The sequence below is a fragment of the Dromiciops gliroides genome, chromosome 2 (assembly GCF_019393635.1).
Source record: "Dromiciops gliroides isolate mDroGli1 chromosome 2, mDroGli1.pri, whole genome shotgun sequence".
NCBI classification, from domain to species: Eukaryota; Metazoa; Chordata; class Mammalia; order Microbiotheria; family Microbiotheriidae; genus Dromiciops; species Dromiciops gliroides.
Window position 1 is genome coordinate 16275876 of NC_057862.1, and position 22812 is coordinate 16298687.

A 22812-nucleotide genomic window follows, 5' to 3' on the forward strand; every position below is an offset into this window, starting at 1 on the left:
GAAATGTCAGTGTTACCAAAATAGGAATTTGGCTTTTACAATTAATATTCCTGTAAATATATATATATATATATATATATATATATATATATATATAGAGAGAGAGAGAGAGAGAGAGAGAGAGAGTATGAATTACTGTTTACCTCATTTAAATCAACATTGTGTCTTCCATAGGTAAGACCCTTTGCACACAGTCATAAAACTCATGGAAAATTTTAATTTTTTAAATTAAATTTTATTATTATTTTGTTATAATTTTCCTTTTATTACATAGCTACAAAGTGTCTTGTTTATTTGAAAAGCATAGATTTCTAGAAGATTATGACTGAAAAATGTATCCCATTTGTGTTTATAAGATTGCTTTATTCATTCAATATTTAATGAACAGGGGATAAGAGGAGTAAGGGGGGAAAGTCATACTATAAAGATGGATAGGACTTGGTAACTGGATGGATGGATAGATGGATGGATAGAGGGATAACATGGTTTAGCTCTACTTTAGTATACAGTGTTTTAAAGTTATTACTTCAAGTCACAAAGATGGAATTGTTGTTCCTATTTTATGAATGTCTACTCAGATTTCTCCTATAGCTATGTTCTCTTAAATAATGCCTCGTGGCACACACATGTCATATAAATGGTTTCATTTTCTTTCTTGTAATTTCTGAAATAAAGAATTTCACATGTATCCAGGAGTGAGAACTGGTACAGAAAAAACAGAAGTCCCCATCAAAGGAACAGAGCCCTGCCCCCCATTCCTATGTTATCAACCAATGGAAGTCCTATGGGACACAGACTCCCTCTCCCTTGCTCCTGTCATGACCCCTCATCAAAGTGTGGCTCTCACTTTAGACACAAAGATCCCAGAGGCTCTTAGGGGCACAAGGATCCCTTACATTTAGTTGATTTAATGAATCAAGACACTTTCAGGCCTGGGGTTCCACAAATGGAAGGAGTGGGAAAATAGATCTCTTTTATTTTAGGATATGGATTAACTGGTAAGGATCCAGAAGAGGACAACCATGATGGTAGAGGGGCCTTGAGTTCATACCTTGCCACAAACTAGGTTGAAGTGATTGAGTATATTTAACTTAGAGAGAATCAATGTACCTGAGAATTGCCTTTGAGTATTTGAGGGACTGCCCCATCAAAGAGGGGGGAGTTTTCTTCTGCATCACTAGAGAAGGCGTGATCAGGACCAATAGAAGGCCATTGGAAATGGACCATTGTAGATTTCGAGTTAAGGAAACTCCTCCTACCAATTTGTGATCAAGCATCCCAATGAACTTCTTCAGATAGAAGTCAGATACCCTATTCCCTGGAGCTCTTGGGTTTTTGTTTTTTTTTTATTTCTTCCTGGCCACCTGTCAGGTTTGTTATAGACAAGATTCTTGTGCAGGTAGAAAATGGTTTTCTTGTCCTCTAAGGCCTTTTCCAGCTCTGTGATCTATGCCCAGTTCTCATGAGTATATATTTCATAGTACATTATTGTTCATTTTTATCTGGCAGAATGGTTCCCATGGCAAAATATTTTTAACAAGAATGCTAAATTCAAGTGCAGATTTGCACTGACCCTCTCACCTTTTATCAATTGCAACCAATGACTAATAAACATTTGGAGAAGTGCATTCAATCACGAGGGAACATTGATGGATTGCCCATTATATTGCAGGGGATGGCACTCAATATTACCGACAGGATGAAAAATACACGTGGTCTTAATGTACTCCTTAGAACACTCAAGAAAGGCAGATGAAAAGGCTTTTAAGGAAAAATGCATCCAAGGCTAAAAGACATTTTAGTGGTACCTGTAAATGTCTAAAGACTAGTTATCAGGATTCAAATCCCATCTCCTCATAGAAGCCCCCTTTGACAAATCCAAACCCACTCTATGCAGGAACAATCCATATTCTTATAAACTGATGAAATGTAGGATATATCTAGAGATAGAAGCTACCCAGGTACGTCATGGTCACTAAAAAGATCTGTATGAATTGTGCTCCCACGTTATACTCAGTCTATACAGAAACAGTAAGATACCAGTTGCAGTCACTGGGGCATGAAGGAGTCTCCGGCCAAACAAGTGGGCTACATCCATGCTCCCAAACCTTAGCCCTCCTCCCCTTGTTCCATCCCTTCCTTTTTTTTCCTTCTACCTGCACTTTTCTTTGTCTTCACATGAACTCTTGGCATTAGTTTCCTCATCTGCATAATATGTATAGAAATAGGATCTATTTCACAAGGTCATTGTGAGGATCCAATGAAAAAATACATGTAACGTACTTGGTGAACCTTAAAGTGCTGTCTGGCTGTTATTGATAATTTTGTCATTTTTATTATTATTTATATTATTATTATTATCTCTAGTTTCTCCAAACCTCCTGTCATCCGCTTTCTCTTCTACTACTTCTGAGATTCTGATCATTGCTTGAGAAAGTAAAGCGACTATCATGATTCCGTCCACTACAAATTCAGGTAATCTAATCTTAAATGGTACCTCACTTTTACACAGTGATCTTTTACCCCTTCCCTGGGTGATTGTCATACTTTTCACAGCATTGTTCCCTCACCCGAAATAAAAGTCTTCATCTTCTTTTTTACTGAGAAAATTTAGGTTATCATCCTTAAATTTCCTAATCGCCCTATCCCCTACCTCAACATTCCTCTAATGATCCCCATCCATCTCCCCATTTTGCCAGTCTATAAGGTAGGTTATGGTCTTTATCCTTCCTATGATTATTTCTTCTATTTGTACTCTTGATCTCACACCCTATCTTCTCACACATTATTCCCTATTTTGTCTCTCATCTTCTGATTTTCCCTAAATGATAGTTCTTTCTCTGTACTCTCTAAAAATTCTCATAGCTTATCTATCTTAAGAAAGCCTTTCATTGTCTCCTCAAGCCATCAGTCTATATCTCCTCTGACTTTCACTTCCAAACACCTTTCTGCCTCCACTCACTCACATCCATTTTACTTCTCAACCCCTTGGAATCTATTCTCTGGGAGACAGATTACTGAATCATCACTGTCTGGGGCTTAATCTAACAGCCTTCTTTTTCAGGGCTCTCATGAGGAACCATGATCTGATTAACTCTGTCATCCTTCCTGGAAGGCTTGTGTTAATCTACTTCACAGCAGTTCCAATCAACATCCCTGCAACTTCTCAGAACCAGCCCTTCTACCCTAGATAACAAATACTAATATGTGTTATATTTCCTTATTAAAATGTAAACTCCTTAAGGGAGGGGACTGTTTTTGCTTTTGTATTTGTCTAAAGTGTGTAATGTGTATGCATACACACAAGCATGTATATCTTGCCCCACATGGGTTTGTCCAAATATGGGTAATAGAAAGGCATGAATGGAAATCTCTAGAATCCATTTTATTCTTCTCCAAGTGAAACTTTGATTCCTGTATAAAGGAATCCTGAGACCTGACAACTCTACTCTTCTAAGGGATGGATACTGAACTAGAATTATGTCTATTCCTATCCACGTCATGCCCTTCTGCATAAAACATTGCTAGGCTAAAGAAATGTGTACCCCTCCTCCTTAGGTTCAAATTTCTTTCAAGGTAACTATTCCTTAAAAAGGAAGGAGTTGTGGGAAAAAAAATGCACAGGAAGGTGGGCTAGCTGTACCAAATCTAAAGCTCTACTATAAAGTGGCAGTCATCAGAACTATCTGGTACTGGCTAAGAAATAGGGAGGAGGATCAATGGAATAGGCTAGGCACAGGAGACATGGTAGTAAATGACGTTAGTAATGTAGTGTTTGATAAACCCAAAGAAACCAGCTTCTGGGACAGGAATTCAGTATTTGACAAAAACTGCTGGGAAAACTGGAAGATAGTATGGCAGAAATTAGACATAGACCAATATCTGACACATTATACCAAAATAAAATAAAAATGGGTACATGGTTTAGACATAAGAGGTGATACCATAGGTAAATTAGGAGAAGAAGGAATAGTCTACCTTTAAGATCTTTGGAAAGGAGAACAGTTTATGACCAAACAAGAGATAGAGAATATTATGAAATGCAAAATGGATGATTTTGATTACATTAAATTAAAACGTTTTTGTACAAACAGAAGCACTGCATCCAAAATTAGAAGGGAGGCAGAAAGCTGGGAAACAATTTTTATGGCCAGTACTTCTGATAAAGGCTTCATTTCTAAAATATATCGGGAAGTAGATCAAATTTATAAGAATGCAAGTCATTTCCCAATTAAGAAATGGTCAAAGGATATGAATAGGCAGTTTTCTGATGAAGAAATCAAAGCTAAATATTGCCATATGAAAACAATGTTCTAAATCACTACTGATTAGAGAGAGTCAAATTAAAACAACTCTGAGGTACCACCTGGCACCTATCAGACTGGCTAATATGACAAAAAAAATGAAAATAATAAATGTTGGAGAAGCTGTGGAAAAATTGGAACACTAATGCATTGTTGGTGGAGCTGTGAACTGATCCAACCATTCTGGAGAACAATTTGGAATTATGCTCAAAGGCCTATAAAGTTGTGCATACCCTTTGACCCAGCAATACCACTTTTGGGTCTTTTTCCCAAAGAGATCATGGAAAAGGGAAAATAACCCACATGTTCAAAAATATTTATAGCTGCTCTTTTTGTGATGGCAAGGAATTGGATACTGAGGGGCTTCCCATAAATTGGGGAATGGCTGAACAAGTTGTGGTATATGAATGTAATGGAATTCTATCGTTCTGTAAGAAATGATGAGCAGGAGGAGTTCAGAGAAACCTGGAGGGTCTTATGTGAGCTGATGATGAATGAGATGAGTAGAACCAGAACATTATATCCATTATCATCAACATTATGTGTTGATCAACTGTGATAGACTGGATTCTTCTCACCAATCCAATGGTACAAGAAAGTTCCAGGGGACTCATGATGGATAAGGCTCTCCAAATCCAAGAAAGGAAAAAGAAAAGGAACTGTGGAATATGGATGCTGATTGAAGCATACTATTTTTTGTTTGTTTTTGTTGTTGTTTTTCTTTTTTGAGGTTTTTCCTTTTGTTCTGATTCTTCTCTTATAACATGACTAGTGCAGAAATATGTTTAATGTTATTATACACACACACACATACACACACACACACATATATATATATATATATATATATATATATATATATATATATATATATATATATAACACCTATATCAGATTACCTGCTGTCTAGGGGAGAGGGGAGGGAGGGGAGGGAGGGAGAAAAATTTGAAATTGGAAATCTTATCTAAAAAAATTTTGAAAACTAAAACTAAATAAATAATTTTTTTTTTTAAAAAAAGGAAGGAGTTCTCTAAGTTTAAATGCAAAGGCTTGACCTCTTCACACCAACTGCTAGTTACACAAAAGACCATCATGAGTAGTGAATAGTGAGTAAAATTCTTAGTCCAAAGACCAAACAGATATCAGAGGAGTCACAAAACATTTGAATGAATCAAACAACACCCAGGTTGCATGAATTTATTCACTGCAGATACATATCTTTGCTTATCAGAAAAGGCACATCTCTGATCTTACCCAAGGGGATATTCTCTAACATCTCAGCTGAGAAGTCAGGGAAATGCCAAGGTGCAGGCTTCCTTTTATGTCTGCTGCTCCCCAAAGTCTTTCCTTTTCCTAAAGTTTTTTTTGCTAAATCTGCTTATGTCCTCTCTCAAAGCAGGAAGAAAGAAGTTTTGTTTTCTCTCAACCATTCACAGACCAGAGCCTCAAGTATTCTCCTAGACAATGCAATGAATCCTGAACAAAAATACTAGGCTTGAACCCCATATTTGGTTCCTCAAGATTTAGCACAGTGCTGGACATAGTGTTTAATGCACTCTTTGTCATTTATTTATTTTATTCAATATCCCCTGATGTCTGAGTATTTTCATGTCATTTACCATCCTTTTGTCTTTGTGGCCCCTTTATCTTCTGTGACATTGCTACCTCCTGCTTCTCCTATGTGTCTGACTATTCCTTCTCAGTCTCCACTGTTTCAACATTTCCCTAAGGATGGTTACACTTAAAGGGTCATTTGTGGGCCTTCTACATTTTCTCACTTGGAGTTTTACAACTGTTTCTGTGAGAACAATTATCATCACCATGAAGATGATTGGCAAACATAAACTAAGGGAGGGGATGCTACTTACTGAGATAGATATAAGGAAAAGTAAGCCAATTAAGGAAGTAGGGTTTGAGATGAACCCTAAAAAAACTAGAGATTGGAATAGAGGAAGGTGAGAGGGACTACATCCCATGTAGGGGGGGGTGTCTTTTCAAAGGCATGGTAATAGGGGTGGCTAGGTGGCGCAGTGGATAAAGCACCGGCCCTGGATTCAGGAGTACCTGAGTTCAAATCCAGTGGGGAGGATATGGGAAAAATTCAGCTAAGAGGAGATAAGGTTCTGAACTAGGATGACAGATGAATGGAGAGATCTTTATTTAAACTCTTTGTCCCTTCCTTATATTAGTATTCCCTAATTGACAATCTACTATACATTTCCACCATGTATAAACATGCTAAAAGGCATTTCATCTTTTTATCTATAAGGTTCATAATCACCTCCAGAAAGGAAAGCTATAAATGCAGAAAAACCAATAAGGTAAAAATAAATATTTTCTGCACCATTTCCATGATTGAATATCCCACATGTGAATAATTTAGCACATGTTACCAAGGAGTGTCTAAGGAAGAATATATCTTACTATAAAAGAATTATACCCCTTAGGGCAAACAGAAAGATGCTGTTGGCTGAGTATTTCTTTGGAATGGATTCATTAGGAGAGCTCAGGAAAAATAGCATGTATGTTTGTGACCCAGAGATTCAGTTCAAATCCTCTTTTCTAATAAGGAAGACTTGGTACGGAACTTCATTTTCTCCAAGGTCCATCTGCTCAGATTCTTTAGAGTCAGCCTGTATTCCAACATATACAACAACTGATTTGAAATCCCATTTAGCATAACACATTGAAAGATCCAAGAAGAAGCTCTCTTTCCCAGAAATTATAAACAATGTAGCCACTGAATAAAGGACATTAGCAACAGCATCTCAGGTTATCCTTCTATTGGAAAATATAGACTTATTATTGTTTTTAATCTGAAAAAAACAAACAAAAACACTTGGGAGTTTCTTCACTATTGGATAATAAAAAATATAACTTTTTTTTTTACTATGAAGGCTATGTTAGGGTCAAATTTCGTATGGGGATTTAATTGGGCAACTCGTTGTAATATTGCGGTTCAGAAAATAATGGGGGACGTCTAGGTCCAGAGTTTCCCCTTCTCCAAACTGCCTCTGTTCCAGTTATGTCTCCCAGACTAATAAAATAGGAGATTAACACCCTCTTTTCCACAAACAAATCAAGTTTTATTAATGGTAACAAAATTTGCAACACAAGTGGAGTTAATAAAGCCAGGGACAATGAGAAAGGAGATAGAGATAGAGAATCTAATCTCTAGGGTAAAAAGGCTCCCTGGTACCTCAAATAAGCTCTGCTTCCTACTCTCACTGGAAGCAACACAAACTCACCACCCCCTGGAATCACCTTTGCAGTGTCTCCTGGTTAGGTCTGAAGATCAAAACACACCAGCCCCTCTCTCCCTCTCTCAACCTTCCTTTCTCTTTCTGAGAGTCTGAGAGTCCTCTCTCCCCTTTTCTGACTCTCTCATAGGAAGGGTGGTTCTATATCCGGGCCAACTCTCCAATTGGTTTAACATACCCCCTGGGCTGTCCCCATTGTAATTTGGCCAGGCCCATGTGGGCATGAGGGAACTCCAGGTGGGGCTTAGGTACTGAGTTTTGATACTTTGACTGAATAAATGTTCTTTGTGTTGTTTGTTCTTTAATCTCTTAAAGTACACAGCCATCTTCTATTAGGCTTTTAAAGCTTGCATCTTTTCAGTCTGACGATGATGAAGCAAAGATAGGGTTATAAAAACTCCAAAACACAACTAATTCCTTACAGCTATGTTTAACATATCTAGCAAAGTTCACTGGTACTTTTTTCCAGAAGATATTTTTTATTCATTCATTCATTCATTCATTTTTCCAAGTCTCTCTGGACTTTTTATATCCTGGATAGGCCAGCAGAAAAATTTGCTTTCCCCTTTTCATTTGAATATTCCTTCATGTTATTGAGAACTATAATCCATACTCTTTCTTATGGAGAATTACATATTCTTAAATAAAAATGTCTTTGGTTGTGGTGCTATTAAAAAAAAAGAACAATGTGAAGAATTTAGCATCCCAAACATGCTCTGTGGCTTGTTAGGAGGTGTGTTCATTTCAGTGAAATCAAGGAGAATTACACCATGTTTTCTTCTAAACCCTGCTAGGAAAACACAAAGAACTGATGTGTTCCTTAACACTTGAATGCTTTGATGCTCAGAGATAGAGGGAGAGGAAAAGAGGAATGAAGGGAGAGGGAGAGACAGAGACAGATAAAGACAGAGATACAGAGAAGAGAGAGAGAGAGAGAGAGAGAGAGAGAGAGAGAGAGAGAGAGAGAGAGAGAGAGAGAGATAGAACTTTACCAAAATCTTATCCTATGTCATAAAGGACAGCAGAAGTATGTAGTAAAATTGAAATTGTTGAAATTCAAGTTAATTTAAATTGTGTCCCTTAACAGGTTTTCGAAGGGTTATCTAGAGCTAATCCCAAAGAAGGCCAAGGACCTTTTAGTTTTTAAATTGATTAAAATACTATATACATGAGGTTCATAGGTAATATTTTGTCATTTTCTCTTTTATATCTTCATTGTTACAAATAAACAGTTTACTGTGTTATGTTCTTGAAATTGAGGTCTATCAGTTTGCAAATGAAGCAAATATTCTAATAACACTAAAAGGGATCACATGTAGGAAAGACTTGCTTAAGAAAAAATCATATCTCCCTTTCCTATGTAAAGAATTAATTGTTATTTGTGGTTTTTATGCCTCCATTTTTCTTTCTATTTATCCCTAGGCCAAATTCTACATAATTATAAGAATTCCACTCAGAATTTCGTCTCAGATACCAATTTGAAGCTAGAGAAATTTTGAAATGGGAATAAATTTCATAAATGATCCAGAAATCCTAAAAAAATGATAAAATTACCCAAATGTTTAATTTTAATTCAACAATCCTTTCCTCCCCTATTTCCCAAATGTTTTTTTTTTCTTTTTCAAGATCCTTTGTTATACTATGACTGTCTGATTCTGATCACTCACTAATGGAAATGTGAGAAAAGATTAGCAGATACTAACCCACAAGGATGGAATAGAGGATCCCAGGACGATCAGAAGGTGGCTGGATGTCCCGGTCCTGATCAATGGCTTGGATTGGGGGTGTGACAGTGATGGGGTTCAGTTCTTCCTGAAATAAAATTCAGAAAGATTAATAAAAGTGATTCATTAAAGAAATCAGTATCTTAAGTCCTAAGTTTCTACAGTCAGGCAGAGGGTCGTTGTATGCACAGTGCTAGACTTGGAGTCAGGAGGTCCTAGGTTCAAGTCTCTTCTTTGACAGATACTAACTAGCTATGTGACTCTGAACAAATACCTTGGCCTTTCCAAGCCTCAGACACTCCCTAAGATTTATTGAGTAAGTTAGAAACAGATTGCTACCTTTATTGATGCGGGGATTCCTTATAAGAGGTCTCATACCATGGAAATTATAACTTTGATATGGTGACATAATGGATGTAAAAGAGATTAATAACATGGATATTTAACTCTTTATAACTAATGTACATTGACATGCTTTTTTGCTTTTTAATTGTTTTTTTCGGGGCAATGAGGGTTAAGTGACTTGCCCAGGATCACACAGCTAGTAAGTGTCAAGTGTCTGAGGCTGGATTTGAACTCAGGTACTCCTGAATCCAGGGCAGGTGCTTTATCCACTGTGCCACCTAGCTGCACCCAACATTGACATGATTTTAAGAAAATCTTCTAATTCTAGGGAGGTTTAGGTTATTGGCCTATATATAGTAAGAAAGAAAGGTCGAAATCTTACCTCCAACACATATTTATTATGTGTTATGATCATGGATAACTTGGTTTCTATTCCCACCAAATAGAGAAAACAATATCTGAAATACCTCTCTCTATATAAGTTCTACCCCCTTCTCCCATTGGTGAGTTCTACCAGCAGCATCCATTTTATTGAGGATCCAATACTGACATGCATTCTCATTTCCCAGCCCCATTTTTGGCTTCCAACTTTAATAACATTCACTACATCTACCTTGTGCCTGGAAGACCAGCGAGCTTAGTGCTTAACACATAGAATATACATCTGAAATGCTTATTAAATGGATGAATACATTCAGAATCTCATTCTTGAGAGATTAAGAATTCAGTGTGATAGATACTACTAACATTATCCAATTTTACAAATGAGAAAAATGGAACTGAAAGAGATGTGGCAGTTTAAGCATTTCCTAGGTTGAAGTCTTGTGACTAGGGCACCTTATGAGTATGCTTCTCATTTCTTCTCATTTCTTCTCCCTATAAGTCTCCATTCTTTCCATTAATTTCATGTGTATTTGTGGTAGTGTGTCCAGATTTTAGAATGGTGGTTATCTTTTATTACTATACTATTTCATTAAATGCCTTCATTTTGAATTAATTTTGTCTTCTCTCTCACTAGTAAAATTAAACAATTTAGTTGGGACAACTGAATTATGAGTTCTGAATATATGAATATACACAAATAGGCAGCTTTGAGACCAAAAAAATCAAAGCTATTTGTAGTCGTATTTTTAAAATTTTCTAAATGACTATTGAGAAATGCAAATTGAAACAACTCAGGTACTTTCTCACATCTATCAGAGTGGGTATTATGACAAAAAAGGAAATGTTGGATGTTGGGAGGGATGCGGAACTGGAGCATTAAGGCACTGTTAGTGGAACTGTCAACTGATCTCACCACCCTAGAGAGCAATTTGGAATTATGCCCAAAGAGCGATAAAGCTATGATCCATCAGGATCAAAACTTTGATCAAATTCTTTGATCCATCATGACCATGCTAGGTCTATAGTCCACAGACATCTAAAAGAGAGAAAAGGACATATTTGTATATGTGTGTGTGTGTGTGTGTGTGTGTGTGTGTGTGTGTGTGTGTGTGTGTGTGTGTATAAAAATCTCTTTTTCTGGTAGCTAAGAATTCGAAATGAAAGACATGTCCATCAATTAGGGAATAGCTAAATAAGTTGTGGTATATGATTGTAATGTAATATGATTGTGTTATAAGAAATGACAAGCAGGATGATTTCAGAAAAGCCTGGAAAGACTTACATGAACTTATGTATAGGTAAGTGAGCAGAACCAGGAGAAGAACACTGTACATATTAACAGCAATATCTTTCTTCCTTCCTTCCTTCCTTCCTTCCTTCCTTCCTTCCTTCCTTCCTTCCTTCCTTCCTTCCTTCCTTCCTTCCTTTCTTTCTTTCTTTCTTTCTTTCTTTCTTTCTTTCTTTCTTTCTTTCTTTCTTTCTTTCTTTCTTTCTTTCTTTCTTTCTTTCTTTCTTTCTTTTTCTTTCCAGGGCAATGAGGGTTAAGTGCCTGCCCAGGGTCACACAGTTAGTGAGAGTCATGTGTCTGAAGCCAAATTTGAACTCAGGTCCTCCTGAATCCAGGGCCAGTGCTTTATCCACTGTCCCACCTAGCTGCCCCCTTATAGCAATAGTTTTCAATGAAGAACTGTGAATGATTTATTATAAAGCTATTCTCAGCAACACAATAATTCAAGACGGTACCAAAAGACTATTTATGAAGCATACTATCTGTTTCCAGATAAAGTACTGATATTGACTATATGAATACCCACAGTATTCCCTGAGGCTGAGTCAGCCTTTCGCAGGGGGCTCATATGAGTGTGGGATGTCACAGGTGCTACGCTGTGGGCCAAGGGTAACCCTGAATTAAATGCCAGAACCAGGATTTGAACTCTAGCTTTTCTCAACTTCAGATTCAGTGTTTGTTTGTTTTTTCCCTTGTTCCATACTTCATAGACTATCTGACTTGAAATTAATATAAAGAAAGAAAAAAATTAACATTCAATAAAATTCTCATTTTCCCCATGGAAATTCAACATTGGAGATTTAAAAACAATCTTACTGCTTTGTAAGATAAGCTTCCTATTTGATTGATGGAATGATTTATAACAATGTAAGAATCATAGTCTTTCCTTCCAAAATTATCAATGTTACAAAACAGTCTGATGCAAATAAATTATATTCAAGTGAAAGCTATTTTACATTTATGTTTTTGTACAATAAATCAAGTTATTATCTCTTGTCTCATAATTGAGCATCAATATCTTGTTATATGCTGCTTTTCCAAAATATGTCATAATTTACAATAAGATTGTCTTTAAAATATTTTCAGGTCACCAAATTTAGCACTAATCTTTCTATCAGTGATGATTTTAATAAAAGTAAATGTCATTTTTTAGCAATTTTAAATATGTCATTCTTCATACCTTAGCCTTATTATTACAGTCTTTTTTTCTATTGCTTTTAAAATGTTAGTAATTCCACAGATTTCAAAATAATTACTTTAATACAAACAGAAGATTCTATTGTGAGGTATTGTGGTACAATGGAACAAATCCACTATTGGGAATTAGAAGACCTATGTTACAATCTCCATTTACATAATTATCTGTGATGTTCTTAATCTAAGCTCTTTTCTAGCTCTAAATCTATGATCTTTCAATGGAAAAAAAGGTACCATCATCTACCCATGAGCTCAACAATATATTCAAGGCCTGGTTTCACATCTTTGGGATTAGTAGCTGATAGGGACACAGTGGATAGAGTTTTGGGCATGCAGTCCAGAATATTCATCTTTTTTAGTTCAAATCATGCCTCAGAGACTTATTAGTTGTGTGATCTTGGGCAAGACATTTAATCCTGTTTACCTCAGTTTCCTCATCTCTAAAATGAGCTGGAAAAGGAGATGGCAAACCACTCAGTATCTTTGCCAAGAAAGCCCTGTTAATATGAATATATGGATCACCTGGATTTGATGGAGGTACATTATTATCCAAAAGTATTTTTATGAAACCCTGGATTAATAGGATTAATAGGAGCAAAATGTCCTTCAAATGAACTCCAAAATAAACCCAGATAGCTAGCAGATAAAAGATGCTACCTAGTGACTTCTTTTCCCTCAAGTTAGTAAGTCTCTATCTTATGGTAACATCTGGGAGTCCTCATCCTTGCCAAACCTTTTTTTTTTTTTTTTTCGGAATCCTGTAATCTTATTATGATGCTTCCATATTTTCTCCATACTTGTTATAACTGAAATTGTTAAACTGCCTTTGCTTCTGTATCATAGCATTGAAACTGACAATGCCCTGTAATCAGTGGACAAAAACCCCATGTATACCCTCAGAAATGGGGAGTCTCTAAGCTCTCTTCTTAGAAGGGGAGACTCCACATAATCATGTGTTATGTTTCTTCTTGAGACAAAATATTAAACTGATATTATGGTTTTTTTCTGTTTGTCTCTGATCTGTTTCATAGGAGGACAGGTATGGATATCATGTTCTCTGATCTGGTTAGAAGGAGATATTATGAGATATTATAATTTTTCAGATCTGTTTATTAATTTTGTAGGAGAGATTAAACATTATTTCTTTGATCTGTTTGTAGGAGACAGGCAGACACAAAAAGTATATTTTAATATTCAAAAACCCCAAATGCAGTCATTGTGAGGGAGACACTCCTGAAAAATGACTAGATGATAGTAAGCAGACCAAAAGAATGCCCAAACAGGTCACATCATAAGAGCTACAATAAAGTCCTCATTGCTTATGAGTGTACAAGTGAATTACTTATTTTCTTCAAGACCCAGCTCAATTGGCTCTTCCTACAGGAATCCTTTACTTATCCTACCCATAAAAGGTTCCTTCCAACCAAGTTGCTTTTTCTCTTGGTCACTTCATATTTTGTTGTAAATGCAATATCTCTCCAGTAGAAGGTCAGTTCCTTCAGTAAACAGCTAGCAGAGTCCATATAGTTGGTACTTAGTAACTGATTACTGAATTGAATAGGGATTAACCATAAGATGAAATCTAAGATTTTTAAAACATTCAATTGCCCATAGTAATTTTTTTTTGTTAAATCTTTAATTTCACAAGTATTTATTAAATCCCTATTGTATACAAGGCAGTGCCTTCCCCATGACATCCATGCTTGTGGTGTTGAATTGAAATGAATTCAATAGTCTAAAACTCCATATTTATGGTTAACAATCACAAGAACTAGTGATAAAAATGCCTTAAAATCTAGTTGGCTATCTTTTTTATTCATAAAAATGCACTGAACCTGCACACCCACCAAAACTCAGGTGCATACTTTACTAGGTAAGAACAGGGCTTGGGGTCAAGCCCTGCCAGGTTCTTCTGAGTTCAAGATGGAAATACTTTGATTTCCTTTGCCAAAAGGAGTGATAGGACAAGAGAGGTGACATTGGTGTTGATTGAGGTGAACTTCACTCAAATCCACTCCAGGCATAGGTCAACTATTTTCAATCTCAGTAGCTTTGTATAAACTTTGATCCAGGATAATGGCTAGAGGGGCAGAATAAATCCATAGATTTCCTATTGGCTTGACCATCTCCATGAGGTTAAGGAACTATATCAAGAGAATTCCAAATAGCTGTAATCATAACATGAATAGAAATTTTAAAGGACTTTTATCCTTGACTTGAACTAAACAGAAAGTAATTCAATAATCTTTCATTTTAAGTTTCAAATGACATGGATAGCAACAAATTCAAAGACTAAACAGTTTTGCATGCCCCTGTATATTTGGAGACAGACGTGACTTCTTATTGGTTAAGAGAAGAAGAACAATAATACATACCAACCATCTAGGATACACTTGTTGGTTCCAGATACTCTTGAGAAAAAGATGTGGAAAAAGGATCTCCTCATTTGTGGTAAGTGCAGAGATAAAGACATTGAATAGGTGACTTTAACCCTGTGAGCTATGCATATATATGGTAGCCTACCAGGAATGCAATGTCCTGACCTGCAGGAACTACAATTCTAGACACTACTGAGAGGGAGCTTCCCTGAGTGAAGTTAATCTTTCTCTCTTGATTTGAGCTGAAAATCTCACTTAGGTGAAGAGTTTATTTAGTCTTCTGGGGTTTTTGGTGTATTTTAATGTTGAGAACTTCTCTAATATCTGTGTTTTTCTTGGATGAATTGGTTTATTTGTTATTTGCTAATTGTGATGGGCTTTTGTCTAACAAGTATTTGCTTGGGGCAGGCATGAGCTGGTGAGTATAAGCTAAGAGCTACCCTCCCTCTTAGTAGTGAGCAGGAGGATAACTTTCCTTCTGGACCAAGACTTGTACCTCTACATTAGACATGTTTAAGGGTGACAAAAATACAATGCTATGCCTATTACCCCTTGGAGAATGGAGGCAAGATTAGGTAGTCTTGGCTTTAGGGGACCTTGTTTTCCCCTTTCCCCCACCACACAGCTATCATGCTTATAGTTCAGGTTTGGCCCTTACCTTACTTTCTGCAAAGGTGGGCCCGAACTCCCATAATATCTCCCTAGTCCTCTGAGGGTCATGCATATATATTTAGACAAATTACATACTCATTTGTTATAGATCTATATATATACAGACGTGCATTTAGATATGTGTGCACAGTGGTTGGCACACAGTAGATGCTTAATAAATGCTTTGTGACTTGGCTAAAACAAAAGGTTTAAAAATCAGGATATCTCAGCTTTAACCAGTCTACTTTGGCTCATCAGTTTGGTATAGGTGAGGCTAGAATGACCTGTAGAATCAGGAATACCTATGTTTACCTCCCACCTCAGACACTTAGTAGTTCTGGTGCACTGGCAGATCTCTGTGTGTTTTTAAAGTAATTACTATTGCTATTGCTTTGGGGTAAGCATATTTTGATTTAGGAATATTATATACCACTAAAGAATTGACCATGTGTCTTCCTTCGCGTGGGCTCCAGCCTCATGGTAGAGAAAGCAGGGGGAGAGCTTCAACATGAGAGATCACATCAGCAGGAGAAAAGCCAAAAAGACCCATGCTGTTCTCCAGAGAGACAGTACATGTTCTCAAGGAGACCCAAGAGAGTTCAGAAGACCTACCAGTCCTATGCTCTCTTAAAAGAGAGAACCAAGAGATTCTCTAAAATCTAAAAAAAGCCTCTTTTGATAGATGTGAGTCATTATACATTGATCAAAGTTAATTGGTTAGCATTATTCATTTCCATTGACTGACATGATTTGAAGATGGTCTAAATTAAAATAAACTCTAAAGATGGCATCAGGAAAAATACACCTTTGGTAAGACTTAAAGTTGTTTAAGGCAAAGTCCATTATCTAGGTGAGGTTTGATTTCATTAGTCTTTCACAGAACTAGACAAAAGAATCTATCTCCATTTCTTTTGTTCCCTTGGGTTTGTTCCAAATTGCTGATATTTCTCAAAAAACTGCACTTTCTGGAGGGGGGCAGAGGGGAGCACTGAGAAACTGATCCCTGCATCTCCCAAGAAATCCATTATTAATAATTATTTTTTCACATCTCTTAAATTCTCTAAGTTTCCATCTTCTCATTTATAAAATGTCATAATAATCATCATTGGCCTGGCTACTAGTCAGCATTTCTGAGAAAAGTGCTTTGAAAACCTTAAAGGCATTTAATAGAGTAAGCTTTTTACTGTTATTATTATTATTTTGTTTTTGTTTTTTTTTGTTTTTTAGCAGGGCTATGGGGGTTAAGTGACTTGCCCAGGGTCACACAGCTAGTAAGTGTCAAGTGGCTGAGGCTGGATTTGAACTCAGGTTCCCCCCAGTGCTCTATCCACTATGCCACCTAGCTGCCCCCATTATTATTATTAATAATTATCCCTTATGTCATTCGTTTGGTGAGTAGCCAGTGGCCATTTTTTCCAATATTTTTTATTATGTGACCCACAACATGAGGTTAAAGAAGTCACAATGATATATACTATAATTCTGTCAAAAATTCTACATATTCTTAAGATTTTCTATTTTTTTTAATTATTGAAGTACTCTGTACAAAACAATAAATGAAAATTTACTGAAGAGAAATTTTATATTTGACTGAAGATTATTAGAATCATTAGCTCAGACTTCTGACAGTCAAACTTGTGCCCAAGTGGAAGCTAATTGTACTGGCTGTTTCCTGGTTTCATGAGTATTTCAAGCCAACTTATCCAAGCATGAAGGTCCCAGAACTCATTTTGAGTGATTTTCATGCATTATTGTGTTAGTCACACTTTCATATTTGCATGATTAATAGGCTTTATTCAATCTGAGCTGACTTTCCACATGGCTTGAGTGGCCCTTGAGGTTATGCTGATGTGGGACAAAATTAATTTGTCCATGTGAAAATAATCCATTTTGGTATCTAGTCTATTGGACTTCTGGGTTGTGGATTTTACCTCTAAAACATCTCTTCCCTACCTCCTTTCTTCTTCACTGCTATAGCTTATCATGAATGCTTAAGAACTCACACTTCTTACTTAGGCTACTGCCATGGTTTGCTAATTATTTCCCCTTACAGATTAAAGGGCCACTACTTTGGCTATTAAAAGATAATAATACACCTTTGTTAAGACTTAAAACTCCCAAACATCAATCCAAGTAATTTTAAAGGGAATATTATCATTTTATATTTTAGAATTGCTCCGTACCTTATTTACTGCCACTTAGGAATTTTAAAGACAATTCTAAAACAAAGATGTCTGTTTTGTTTTGAAGTTTGGAGCAGTGTATACCATCCAGTTGCTTTAGTTCTCTCTCTCTCTCTCTCTCTCTCTCTCTCTCTCTCTCTCTCTCTCTCTCTCTCTCTCTCTCTGCTTTAATACAAACCATCTCATTTTCAGGGTAGCTGGGATGTTTTGACATTAGTGTAGGCATAGGCACTTAGATCAAGACATCAAATTGTTAAAGAAAATGAAAATCATAAATAAAGAATTAGCTGGTTGTGAGAAGGGACTTTCTAACCCTAAGTCAGAGACTTGAGGCAATAACATATAAGTCGTTCTAGCAGGATGAACGAGAAGCAAAAACTGACAAAGTCTGAAAGCTCTACTTAGCCGCTTTTCTGCTCTGAGTTCCAAAGGACTTGGCCTCTATAGGTCTTTAATACTGGAAGTTGAAAAACTTCACTCTCCTTAAAGACAGAAAAGGAATAATAATCTAAAACTCAGAGCTGCCAGAACACTTTTCTAATGAAGAGAAAATAGAAGTACTTTCCCTCCCCCCTAGTTTTATGATGTGGCATAATAATTTGATAGAGATGTGTTAGCATCATGTGTAGAGTGTTACAGTGTAGCCAGGCAGATATATGTTAAAATCTTATTTGACATTCATTACCTGTGGGACCTTAAATAAATCTCTGAGCCTTGGGCAACTCCCTAGGAGTTATTCACTATGTCATAAAAGGAGTTAACATCTTAACAATGCCACCTCCTAGGTTTGTGGAGCTGAGTAAGTCACTTCACTGGTCTCAGTTTCCTTATCAATAAACTGCTCAGAATGTGACATACTTTCCCAAAAGTTTCATCTCTATCTCCATCTCTATCTCTATTTGTGTGTATGAATGTATATGTGTGTATACACATATATTTCTATTTAATGAACATTTATATTCATGCGATATTTGTGTATATCACATGTGTATGTATATATACATACATGCATTTACCTATATTGATTGATCTATCTAATATATACATAAATACATATACACATGTATACAATATGTGTATGTATATGTGTGTATATGTATATGTGTGTGTGTATATGACTATAGGAATGCTGAAGAAAGTTAGATTCAAACCAGATTTGGAATGAACATGCTCCCTAATACTTTCTAACATATACACATAGAAATACACATAAACAGAGAGAAACAGAGACAGACAGACAGAGATAGATATAGACAAGAGAGAAAGAGTAGAGATATATGGACATGGTCATTCCAACCTTAGATCCTTGAATCCAACATTCTTCAGCATTCCTATATCCATACTGTTACACACACACACAATTTTAGGAGTCATAAAAGTGCATGTGTATATACATATACATAATGTTTACTCATATATAACATATTATTTCCAAATTATATATATATATATATTTCTAATATATAGGTGTGTATATAATGCTAGTTGTATATACATATATAAGTGCTTTTTAAAACTATATAGATAAGCCTATAGAGATAGATAAAAGATATAGATGTAGATATATAATACAATAATTGAACCTTTCCAAGCCAAAGTTAGGTGAGGCAGTCACTATAAAGTTTATAGAAACATGTTTGCCAACCAAATGTTTAAAGAAACTGGAACAGGTAACACATATGAAATCTCCTTACCCTCCAAATAGAATTTTGGAAAACCAGGAGAACCGAGGAACATAAAGGAATGATCAGTGTAGTATCCCCTCATAACATTGAAAATCAATTAATAAGAAAACACACAGAGAGATTGGTAATCCCTGTCTTTAAACCTACTATAAATTTAAGCCATACGTTTCAGAGCTAGGGAGGGCTGAGATAAAACATGTAACACCATGCCACATGTACTTAATGGACAAAAAGAGAACAAGGAAGCCATTCACACATGCATAGGCCATGACTAAAAATGGCATCATATGGCAAATTAGAATGTAAGGAAAATTAAAAAGGCCAATGCCAAACTCCATCAAATTAAAGGTTTTTGACTGTGATAAACTCTATGTTATGCACAGGAAGAGAAGGATTGCTATTTCTAACTGAAAGTGCATAATGGCTCTATATCTAGAACTTTTCTAGAACATAGGAATGTTAATTTTGAAGCATGTATTTAGAATTTTATAACTGTTAAATTGTTTGAGTTAAGAGAATGGGAGTATCTAACAACAATGTTTGACTTGAAAATGAGCTTCAGATGTGAAATCTGAATGAAAATATTTTTAATGATTCCACTTAAATATAATTTTTCAGATAATCTAACCCTAAAATATACATTTCATTTTACTTTATAAAAATCATGCTCCTGAAAGATTTCTTTCTGAAGAATCAGAAAGAAGCATGTTATTTCAATATCCTTGGCTTGATTTCATTGATTTTGGCAATGTCTCTCCCTGCCTATTGTCCATGCCTGAAACTCCCAATTGGTGTGTGCTGCCTTCCTTCACCTATCACCTAAAGTCCTACCTTCATTAAAAGCCTTTCTTAATATACCTTACTCTTGTGCCTTCCCTCTGGTTTCATTTACAACTGATTCATTCTAGAATATATATTCTTTGTCCATGATCATTTATTTGCTCCTTGTCATCTCCATTAGACTGTGAGCTCTTTGAGGGCAGGACCTGTATTTTGCCTTTCTTTTTATCCTCAGTACTCAATGTAGTGCCCTGAACATAGTAAGTATTTAATAAATGCTTGTTAACTGATTGACTCTCCCTTACTAAATTGTGACCTCTTTATGATTTCACATATCATCTCATCATTAATGTAGATTTACATCCTGACCAACACATTTAATGATGAGCCCCTCTGAATTTAAGCTGCTGATCACATGAAAGACTACAATCCATCACTGTGCCTGGAGTTAAAGTCTTTCAGATTGATAAGAACTTCCAGAGCTTGAATTCCACTGGCATAGCCTTTGGGAACTCCAGGGTTATCTGCACTTGAGTAAATCTTTAATTGGGAATCATTTCAAATCTTTTGGGTTGGGGTAGAGATGGGAAATTTTACTCATCATTTAAAGAAAATTTGTGGACAGTAGCTTCTTTAGTGAGTCCTTGATTTCATTGGTTGCCATTTTGGATAGCAACTGTATGAATTTGGGCAAATCATTTAACCTTGATGTACCTCACTTTCCTTATCTGTACAACAGAATTGGGACTAGATGATCTCTTAAGTCTCTTCTAATCATAAAGCAAATTATTCTTTATTTCCATATTTGTTGCAAAGAATGAAAGGAATTCCATGAAAAACTTAAAACACACCTCCAAAAGAAACCAAACAGCTTTTTAAAAAATTTCTTTGCATCTTCATTAGGAAAGTGGAAAGAGATAAAGGTGGCAAAACGAGTGCTGGAAAACACGGCTCAGGATTAAGAAATGAAGTTATGGGTGGAAACTACTTGTTCACTCCCTAATGCTTATAGACTCCTCAAAAGCTTTTGATTTGTATGCCACGGATATTTTATTCAAGAGGAGAAATGTTGACTCCTTACAGAAAAGACATTCCTGATGATAGATATGTCTGTTATTTCAGAATTAGCTTCCTCTATGCTGTCACATCACAAACTATTTAGAGCAAAGGTCAAGAAAACAACACACTAGATGAAGTGATAGAGATATCTTTTATAGCCATGCATAACTGTTGCAATCCAACCTGTTAAACAAGATGTTGACTAAGATATACAGAAAATGGAAAATAGACAAAAGGGAAGACATTGTCCATGTCAACATTTTATAAAGATATTTAATTGATGCAAAAGAGTTACTACAAGACAGAAAGTTTTCAGAACTCGTGTGAATGTGATTTCTCACTTTGCCAAACGAAGAATAAACTATTATTTACAAATTCCAGAAAATGGAATGATGGAAGCATATAACTTTATAAAATTTAAAAACAAGTGGAGGATAAAGGGAATCTGAATTGTTATAATATTGGTAGGCTTATACCTCAAAAAAAAATTGCAGATGGGAAGAGCTGACATATAAAAAAAATGCTTATAGCATCATTTTTTTTTTAAAGAAAAGAACTAGAAACTAAGGGGGTGTCTATAAATTTAGAAATGGATGAACAAATTTTAGTTTAGGAATACAATTGAATATTGTATCACCATAAAAGCGATGAAAGATATAGACACAAAGACATCTATAAAGATTTCCATGTACTTATTAAGAGTGAAATTAAAACCAAAAAAAGAATAATCACAATGACTTTTTTTTTTTTTAAGAAAGACACCAGGGCGGCTAGGTGGCACAGTGGATAAAGCACTGGCCCTGGATTCAGGAGGACCTCAGTTCAAATCTGGCTTCAAAACACTTGACACTTATTGGCTGTGTGACCTGAGCAAGTCACTTAACCCTCATTGCCCCGGGGAAAAAAATAAAAATAAAGAAATCAAAAACATCTAAAGACTTAAAAGCTGTGGTAAACTTAAGAAGTGGCCAAAACTCCAGAGGATCTATGGTAAAAACATAGCCTCTTAATAGAGCAATGAGAGTCTAGAAATGTACAATGAGACATACATTTTGAGACATAGTTCCTATGTGGTTTTAATTTGTTCTAATAGTAGTAGTAGTAGTAGTAGTAGTAGTAGTGGTAGTAGTAGTAGTAGTAGTAGCAGTAGTAGTAGTAGTAGTAGCAGTAGTAGTAGTAGAAGCAGCAGTAACCAGCATTTACATAGTGCATAGTATATGCCAGGTACCATGCCAAGTTTTTTACAAATAGTATCTCACAACAACTTGTTGGGGTGGGGATGGGTGCTGTTATTATTATAATTTTACAGAAGAAGAAACTGAAGGAAACAAAGATTAAATGACTAGCCCAGGGTCACACAGATAGGAAATATCTAAAGCTGGATTTGATCTTATGTCTTTCTGACTGCAGGCCCCATCCTTTATCTACTGTACCGACTTTATTACCCCAAGAGAGACTCTTTTTAAGGGGGTGGCAGACATTGGGAGCTCAAAAGGAGTGTAGTAATTGTGTTAATTCCACTCTCTAAAAAAATAAAGAAAAATGAGTGGTATGTATACACAGGCACACACATA

At 35.9% G+C, this 22812-nt stretch overlaps 1 protein-coding gene across 1 annotated transcript in view; it reads right to left on the minus strand.

Moving 5' to 3' along the window:
* PCDH15 (protocadherin related 15) overlaps window positions 1–22812 on the minus strand; it is a 2141593-nt gene that overhangs the window by 450191 nt on the left and 1668590 nt on the right. The window contains exon 13 of the mRNA XM_043982395.1: window positions 9268–9376. Coding sequence (XP_043838330.1) covers window positions 9268–9376 — 109 coding nt within the window. The remainder of the gene's footprint in view (window positions 1–9267; window positions 9377–22812) is intronic.